Genomic DNA, 9,759 nt, shown 5'->3' on the forward strand with positions numbered 1-9,759 from the left:
GTGGCTTCACTCAGCCTAGTTGTATTAACCATTAGCTTGTATAGCCCCCTGAAATCACAAGGCTGTGTGAAGGAAGAACGCCAAACCAACCAACTTCATTTGGAACAGAAAAAAGAAAAAAACGCAAGAAAACACCAGACAACAACCAGACTGCCTGGCACTGTGACAAGATATAAATAAGGAAATAGAGAATGAAAGGCCTGGTACAGATGGTCAGCATAACTGCTTTGTACCCATTAAGCCCATTTTTCTAATGGAGCATGCATGGCAGCCTCCAGTGGAAAAATAACACGAGGGAGCACCTTCAGTTCTCAAGAATGAATTTCAGGTTCTATTTTCTTGATCTCATCAAAACCTTGAGACTTAAGGTCTTCATCCACAGATACAGCTGGCTCCCTCATGAGCCCCGAGTGTGGAAAATTGGTCACATAATAACAATGAGAGAGAGTGGGAGATGATACATTTTGTCTCAATTACTAAAATGGTCTTTGACGTCAGATCATTGATCTTTGATCCTTCACTGGGCATCCACTGACTCCTGTTCAAATATCTTTGACCTCTTCCCTGTGAACATTTCATTCAAATTATATGGATCCTTTCTTATATTTTCACAAATCACACATTTTCGAAGGTGGTTACTTTTGACTGAAGTCCATAATGAACATTATTCTTTAGATTGTTTAGGTTTAAACTGGTGGTGCCAGACATTACTGCACTCCTCATATACACATGCAGTGAATGTAGAATAATACATTTTGTTTCTCACTCACATTTTGCCCTCACATCCCTGTTCTTGCTTTTTTTCCTTGGTTTTTTGTTTTGTTTTGTTTTTGTTGTGGAATAATAATGAATTATTTTCCTATTAGTTAATACTATGTGAAAGAGATATTTCAACATACTACCTTTGTTAAAGCTGTAATACTGTCTCTGAAATGACAGTTTTAAACTTGTAATAATACTAATACTTGAGTGGTAAATGATGAGTGTTTACATGTTTTATTTAATTGTACCTTTATTCCACCAAGGTCAGCCTAAATGCAATCAGATTGTTGTTACCTTCTTGTAACAACTCAGTGATTATTGCATGATCATGTTGTAATCCTTGTGTGTCTGTTCTTATGTTTCTTTGCTCCCTGGATGCAGATAAATGTTACTCCAACCAGACCAGCCCAAAGTGTGTCTCCTCATCCTCATCCTCCTCAGAGGTGGAGCCCAACTCCTCTTCCTCCTCATCCTCAATCCTACCTGTCAGCCAGATGATTGATAAGGTGAAAGATTACTGCTCGACGCGCTCTGACAACTTCTACAAGAACATCATCATGTCCGACAGTTTCGCCCACAGCACCAGATTCTAGAAATGTCCTTGGTGTTACGATGTGGACCTTCTGGAACCTTCTTTTCCCTGTGTTTTGGAACAGCTCAGATCGTTGTAGAAAATCCTGTGACACAATCCTATCGACAGCTGCAGTGACAGAGAAGGCTTCTATAAAAGGTTCCAATATCAAGGGCAACAATGCAATCTGCCGTAGCATTGTTGCCCTTCCCACAATATTATGTAAGGTTTCACTTTTGCTCTGAAACTGTCGCCTAATGATCTAGAAACTTTTGTGTTCTGGAACAACTTCTAATGGTCTAGAACTCTCCAGCAGTCTCAGTCTTAGTTCTAGAATTCCCTGGACCATTACCCTAGTCCATCCAACATTTTAGAATGGAACACAGAACTGCTCCCAACATTTTAGAACTCTCTGAGAGTCTCAGCCCTTGAGAATCTTCTCTGTTCTGGAAACTCTCTAAGTAGTCTAGGACTCTTTGCCAGCCTCAGCCAGAAAGGGGGATTTCACCATAACTGCCGCCCTTCCAACATTCTAGAACCGTCCAGTCTGAAAGACCCTGACCAACATTCTAGAACCATTCTGGCCCTGTCACAGCCATGGAACATGTTTTAGAACGCTTATTTCCCTCGCCCTGTCTCTCTCCTGTCATCTATCATGTCTGCATGCTTCCTGCCATCCTCCCTTGCCCCTGTTTCGTTTTAAATTTTGATTTGTAATTGTGTCTCTTCATGTACATTGTTGGAAAACATGGCTGTTGTAGTAACCCCTATTTTGATCCATTTTTTATTTGGACTGATTAGAAAAAATTAATAATTGGTTATCTAGATCTATATCTATAGCTATACCGATTCATGAGAATCCATGGGGTGCTGGTTTGGTTAGGTCATATGGTGCTTATTGGGTAGCAATGTTTCCTCAGCACCAAAACAGCGTGTAGAGTACATACTACAAATGCATGAAGTAGCTATATGAATCAACCCAGAGCCAGCATCTTAATGCACTATATTAGCTTTGCATGAAAGTACTGTTAGTTGAGAGAAAAAATTTCAAAAGGCAACCGGAGCACTCAGAACCCAGAAACCAAGTTAAGATAATCACAGACAGAGTCACACATTATGCTTTGAAATTCCGGGGTCTCCTGGATGATAAAGGGTGTTTAAGGACTACAGGGTGGTCAGAGAACCTTGCTGCGATTCTACTGTATCATATCAAATTACAGAATCGGCTAACCTGGCTGCCAGACTGTGTTTCTAAGAGGAAATGAAAAGGAGCAGAGGGTAGGAAAGGATAAACACAAGGTGGGAAGGCAGAGGAGAGAAAAAAAAAACCTTCTGGTAGAAAAAAAGTAGGCTGTTAAGTTTTTGGTGTTTTTTTAATACTGTGATGTTTGTTAAAACTGGTCGTTTGTGCATGTGTGTGGAGCCATATCCTATGTAAATATTTATGATTTATCTATTCTACATGCCTTATTCTTTAGTGTTTTATTGTGTCCGGGTGGTTGCTTTTGTTTATGCCCTTATGGGATCCTGCAAAGGTCACCGCGACCATACATACAAACCCATACATTCTCCAGCTCCCCGCACTGTGTAGGTACACTGCCATCATTTTGACCTCTGTGAGAAATAAGTTATGGCCACAGAAAGGGCAGAAATTACAGGATGGCTGAAACAGAACAGAATTTAATCAGTTAGTCTGTCAAGGTGCTTTTTGCTCTAACTTCCAAACAAAATTGGAAATTATTTGAATTATCTCTGCACACAGTTGGTATCTCTAACAATGTAACAAACAACATATTGACACACATTTTAAATTTGTTTTGGAAATATTTAAAAAATGTCTTAAGCTTTCAAATGTTTCTTTTCTTAGACCAATGCGCTGGACCAACCAGTGTTGTCGGATTTTAAGCGTTGTTTAATTATTATAATAGTTTTTTTTTCTTAAAAGATTGAAAGTTGGACAAGCATGCTGTGGTGCACTGGTGAGTTGATGCCTGGTGGTTTGAGGTCAAATGATAAAAACCCAGATGAAGCTCAGCTCCTTGGGCATGTCAGCCAAAGTTTAGCAATCATAGAAGGCATCATTTGTGGCAACAGCTTTACTGTGCAAGGGAGAAAACCTGTCCAAATATCACTCTTAAAAAGAGATGATGGCTTTGTTTTTATGATAGCAAAACAGAAATCTCAACAAGGAGAAAACAGTGACTGTGAAGATGCCACAATGATATTATCACCACCATAAAGGGTCAGTTCATGCAAAAAAAAAAAAAAAAAAATTAAAAAAACACGTTTTCCCATAGGCTGTGTAGTTATATACATAGTTTTGGTTTTATCCAGCTGAGGCCTGCCGCCACCCAGATACAATGGAGGTGAATAGAATTTCACTTGCGGTGCTTAAATGATCAGAAAAAGATATTTGAAAAATTCCAAATCAACATTTGATTCTGGACATTCTACAGACCCCTCAATAAACATTTCACAAGCCAAGCTTTTTGGCTTGAAAATAGTTCCCATTGGAGTCAGTCACAATGAGGTCTGTGGATTATCCAGAGTAATCAGGGGGTTGTTTCAGGAAGGACAGATTGCTGTTGAGTTTGTCAAGTGTCTTTATGCTTCCACATCGATGACAGCCACAGCAGGAGGCATGATGTGTTCGGGTTGTCCATCCATCAGTAACGCCTTAAGGGAATTTCTTCAACTTTAGCACAAACATTCACTTGGACTCAAGTATGAACCGATTAGATTTTGCTGGTCAAAATTCAAAGTCACAGTGACCTCATGTTCTTGTGAACGCCACATATCAGAAACGCCTAGAGGGAATGAAATTCATCTGGTGCAAACATTCATTTGGAATCATGGATGAACTGATTGTGGTTGTCAAAGGTCAAGGTCACTGTAACCTATGAATTCATACACTAATTATGACACATTTTAGCGCAAATGTCAGGGTAACTTCACTGTGTCATCAAAATTTTCTGTAAGAATACTTCTGGCCATTAATCACTGCTGTAACTCAAGATGGGGAGATTGTCACCATCATAACTTGCAACTTGGCTGGTTGGCAGACACATACAGCTGCAAAATGGTAATTTTAGTTTATGTATAATTTTAGCGCGACAACAGAAAATCCGTTCAGGCACTGGTGTGGTGGCAAGTACTTAAAGCAGAAAAAACGATTTCCATGAACTGACCCTTTATTGAAACTGTATGAACAGTGGGATCCAAAGTTATGAGCCCACTAGAAAGAGCCTTTTTTAAATTCATTATTTATCAAAAATCATTACATTTTCTCTGTAAATGTTACAAAAGATGTGGTATATATGGTATACTTTAAAACAACCGTGCTACGGCAGTTTTATATTTGGTTTACAGTTTTACAGTCAACACATCCTGCTCCTGTCAACAAACCTTAAAACATAATTAAAGGCAATATCTTGCTGGTAAATTAATCCCATTCCATACATTTGAAGCTGAAGAGAAAGGCGTGTCACCTCATAAAAGAATGATTTCTCTATGGAGTTCTGCATGTAGCCATCTCCACATATATGGTCTCCAAATGCAAAACTTGAATTGATGTTTAAACAGTAATTTCCTCCAGTCATTATCTGTGACTGTTTGGCTCACGCAAAACATTTAGTCAACAGTGAAGGAGCTTGGAAACAATCACTGTCTATACCTATTAAGGTTGCAGTTTGGCAGTTATCGCTTACTAACCAAAGCAGGACAGTGTGTTCAGTTGCACTTGGATGCAATAATAAGTTTGGTTGTTATATCACTGGAATTGGCTCAGTGCACTGCTGTGGTCATTTTAGGGCAGTGTTTAAACTTTCATTTGAATAAATAAATGTTATGGTTAGTAAAAATCGACTGACCAGTTTTACACAGCCTCGTTAAAAACTTCTACTTTAGCTTGATATGTTGAATATTTTTTCAGCAATAATGAGAGCAGCTGTGGGTAACACTTTGTTTTATGGGAACATTACTTGCTAATAATGTCCTTGAACTTTCTTAGAGAAAACTTTTTAATTTGGTACAGATTATGGTAAAACTGTTGTCTTTTATTTAGTTGGCTGAGTTTTTAAGCAAGTGGTTGATTTACAGAGAAACAATCTTGAAAGTTCAGTTACACCCAACAGCAGTTCATGATTAATGTATTTATTTTTCTAAACTTAATTCTTCATCACCTGTTATACACTGACTAAAGGACTAACTAAAATTATTCCCATTTTTACCCATAATACAATTAAGTTCTTGCACACCTGAAAGTCTTGCCCACAGCTCTGTAGGATCAAAAACAAAACTTTATTTATTTATTTATTAGACTTTTTTTTGTTTTGCACCTATAATTTGCACCAAATTCCATAGATCAGTGATTCCCACCCTGTGGGCGATGGCTGCAAAGGTATTGTAAGTGGGCTGGCAAATCATTTGCAAAACAGTACAATTTTGGTGAAAAGATATAATTACAAAAAACTAAAAACATAGATAATATTTTTAAATGTTTTTAAAATAAATAACCTTTTAAAATATTAAACATTTCTGAAAAAATCCTGTCTTTTTTTTTTTTTTTTCTTTTCGCCAGCTGGATCACTTCGCTGCCAGACCACATCATATACTTGTTTGCTATCAGTCTGAATGTGCGCTAAAAGATTACATGGCAAAAAGTGGAGTATCAAAATGGATAGCTCATTAGTAAAATGAAGAATTCAGAGCTTTCCTTTGAATTCTTCATGTCTTCATTCTTCATGAGACGGATGGTGAATAAACAAGTGATCTCTCCCCTGTTAAACAAAAAGAAAATTGGGCGTCTTTTGCTTTCAGTTCAGTCCTAAATGTTCGATCATTATCATTAAAATAAAAAGTGCTCTCAGAAGGTATTATTTGGCCTCTGTATTGTTACGAGGTCGGATGTAGGTCGCCAAAATTTTTTAGATTTTTAAGTGGGCCATGAGTTGGAAAAGGGTTATATCTGCTATTAGTTTTTAGTGACTGACTGTGTATTCGGCTGCACTAATGTTTGTATATAAAACATGTGATGTGGCACCAGTCTTTAAAAAAAACAAGATACTGGGATAAAATTCAGTTTGTCAGGAGCATTTCAGTTTTATTTCAGAAAGTGTACATTTCAGAGTTGTTTTTGATAACTGATAAATTCAAATAGATCTTGCTTGTGGAAACTCACATCTGCACAATTATTGATGGAAAGTTTGTGGCTCAACACTTGATTGGGTTTATCATGCTGTGGCCATACAAAATGCTGATTAATAACTTGTGTCAATCTGGGTTATTATAATATGGTGGTGATTTGTCCCCACCATAAAAAAACTTTTAATGAATCCTTTTGAAACTCTCGTGGACAGTTGAAAAACACGGCATCCCTGCAATTCAGTATGGTTTTTGTGTGTCCAGCTGAAAAGATTTCTGTTTAAAGGAAAGATTTGTTTTGTGAAACACTTGTAATAATAATCTTTTCCTATTGTTCATTTTGTATTTTTTCATCCACTGTTTTCAAAACCAGTCGAACATGTTTTTCTCATTCTGAATTCTGTGTGTGTTTTTTGCCTGCGATCTTCCAGCAAGCTTTAGAGCAAAGCTGACATGTTTACTGTGTGGCATACTTTTATTTATTTTCTGGATGTACAGTTTCTCTGCACCTGTAGCTGATCCCAACCCCTGTTTCATTTACTTTCTTCTCCTTTTAAGCTGACAGTCATCTGTAGTGAGAGGTGAAAGTTGGCAGAAGAACACAGAGACCTGTCTGACATTTCTTAAGCATTCGGGCGTGAGGTTTAGACTCTGGATCTTTGGACCTCGACTAGTCAACTGTTGGCTCACCAGACTTCCACTGTCCACACGGAGCCAACAGTGTTCAACACCAAAGCATGATTGTGTAGTGAGGCACGCATTGTACTGACTGTCAGGCACCCTGGCCCATATTTCTCTCTTCTTTTGCCCAGAGTGGTGAAAGAATGTATTATTCAGCCCTCAGAAACAAACCCAAAGAGATAGTAAAAGAAAAGATGAAGCCTCTTTGGCAGCCCCAGTGGCATAGCTCAGTTCTTCTTTGAGTCACAGGCATGGGTTCAGCCTGAGGGTGGAAAAGATAGTTCCTCTTTTTTTCCCCTGGGCTGAAAACATAGCCAAAGACTGCTATAAATACAGTACTGAATGAAGGACAAGAGGATATTAAGTCCCCAAAATCTAAAGATTGATAGAAACTAACATTACAGTCACTGCTCACTCAGATCTATAAATAGATATCACCCTAAATTAAACCGATTTGTCTGTTTCTGGTTACACACACAGTTACACAACATGTCCTAAAATCACAAATCATCAAGAGTGTATTTATGAAGTGGTTCATTTCATCCCCACTAAAGTGTCTAGACAGCATGGTTTCCAAACACTGATTAAATTGAATGAATTGTCCTCTAACCCAACAAATATCAGTCTGTCTATCTTTTATTTTCCTCTTAGATGTTATATGTACAGTTTCAATTAATTTAAATATTTCTCTAGTAACTCTGAACTATGTCTAGTTGATGAATATTGTACCAAATGCAGATGTCGCCGATGAGGATTGTAATTGATCTTGGCTTTCATTGTTGTTTGGTATTTGTATTACTGTTATTGTTATTACTGTCATGTAAACACTTTTCTGCACCCAGCGATGTTGTCATTGTCGTATGGTTTGTCAGTGATGTTACTATCTGGAAGCTCACTTCTCAACATTAAAGGGAAATTGAAAGTTGTGAAATGTGCACAGAAGTTGATTCAAGCTTCAGTTTCACAGAGAACAGTGGGGGTGGTGATCGCTGGCTCGTTGTCTGACAATAATATGCTTAGATTAAGTGTTTCAGAGTCCTGTACTGTTGGCCACACTTTTTTCCAGGCAGGTTGGTGAACCAGAAATTAAGACACTACAGCCAATCAGAAGAAAGGATCTCAGCCTATTTTCTGAGTGATCAAATAAAAATACAGCAGATTTCAGGTAAACACTCAGAAACCAAATCCTGCAAGACTGGATGGTGGGCCCCAGGTGGGCAGGGCTTGGGGCATGGCTGAGAGCAGTGACTGCTTTGTTGTGACATCACAAAGTTACAGAGGTCCTGGCGGATCGTTTTAAGGCTCAGTTTCTGAATACAGGCTGTGTGCATTTCTCTGTGGACTGAGGCTTTGATACTTTCACATTAATATAGAACATAGAACTGCTTTATGATCAAAAACACATGGACATCTACCTTTAGACTATATGAGAGGAGCTATTTGTAAGGTTTGCTAATTCTAGCCATGAACAGCTGTTCATGCAGGCTAGAGGAAACATTGCAAGTTCAGCAGCACTGTTTTTAAGACATAATGTGAATGGCGAACTAACCCCTGGTGCATGACACTTCAAACGTGTCACACAGCATCGTCTCGCTCTGCACCTGATGTCCCTCACAGACAGAAGAAAAAGTCCAGGTGCCGCACAGTAGCAGGGATGTTTTCAGTAGATGAATGAATGTGACAGAACTGCTCATTTTCTGCAGAGCTGATCCACACTGACCCCGGGAGCTAGAACTGCGGTACTACTGTATTCTGATGCAACAACCCACATCATTTCCTATGATGTGTTGCCCTGAATGCTTCACTAGTTTTCCAACTCTCAAATAGTGAAATTCTCATCAAGCATTGCAAGTGTCCGACCAGAGCATAAAAATATAATTAGATTATATGCGTTGTTTGAAGTTGATGCATGAAATGTACATAGATGTTAGCAACATACCCACTGAGAGGGTGTGCAGACTGTGTTTATATATTTATAGTGACAGCTCAGACTCGGGCTGCGCTCAAAACCTTCAAGAAAATCCAACTTTTTGTTGTTTTCCTTTTCCTGAAACTTGTTTCTCTCTGAAGTGGAGTCATATCACTACAGGAATAACCTGTTGCCCAGTTGTGCTGGCCAGGCAGCATAAATCTGTGCCCAGCGGTGGCGGGGACTGTTCCCCAACAGGAGGTGAATATAGTAATGTGTGTTGTGTTACTCAACGCGTCCCCAGGCTTGACTCCTCCTCCATCCAGCTCCTTCATTGGGAACAGGTTATATAAGGCACCTGTTGGCCTACATTCACCTTCTTTGGTTCCTGTCACTGTTGGAGCTGGAGGTGTTTGGTGATACAGGACCACTGAATGTGCATGGGTCATACCGCTCTCCTCAGCTACAGCCTTTACATGAGCTCTGATCTGAACCCTGCTGCTGTGCTGACCTGTGTGTTGACGCTACACACCAGAGGTGGTCACAATATCAGAATGTATTTTTATGCAGCACTGAGAGCCCGGCTAATTCTTGTTGATCCTTTTGTAGGTTTATCTGTTGTGTTTTGTCACTATATGTTTTGCTTAGTTTAGCCTTATGCTTTATTTTGTTTGCACTGTTGCTTGTGTTTATT

At 38.9% G+C, this 9,759-nt stretch overlaps 1 protein-coding gene across 6 annotated transcripts in view; it reads left to right on the top strand.

The window, feature by feature from the left end:
• Window positions 1–8,081, top strand: part of adgrg6 (adhesion G protein-coupled receptor G6) — a 105,381-nt gene extending 97,300 nt beyond the window's left edge. For all 6 annotated transcript variants that reach the window (XM_071467422.1, XM_071467417.1, XM_071467419.1 and 3 more), the window contains one exon: window positions 1,144–8,081. In XM_071467422.1, the coding sequence (XP_071323523.1) occupies window positions 1,144–1,355 (212 nt within the window). In that variant the 3' untranslated portion in view covers window positions 1,356–8,081. The remainder of the gene's footprint in view (window positions 1–1,143) is intronic.
• Window positions 8,082–9,759: the final 1,678 nt, after the last annotated feature.

Source organism: Trachinotus anak, unplaced genomic scaffold (assembly GCF_046630095.1).
Source record: "Trachinotus anak isolate AG129_WGS33_773 ecotype Australia unplaced genomic scaffold, CSIRO_AGI_Tana_v1 ptg000031l, whole genome shotgun sequence".
NCBI lineage: Eukaryota > Metazoa > Chordata > Actinopteri > Carangiformes > Carangidae > Trachinotus > Trachinotus anak.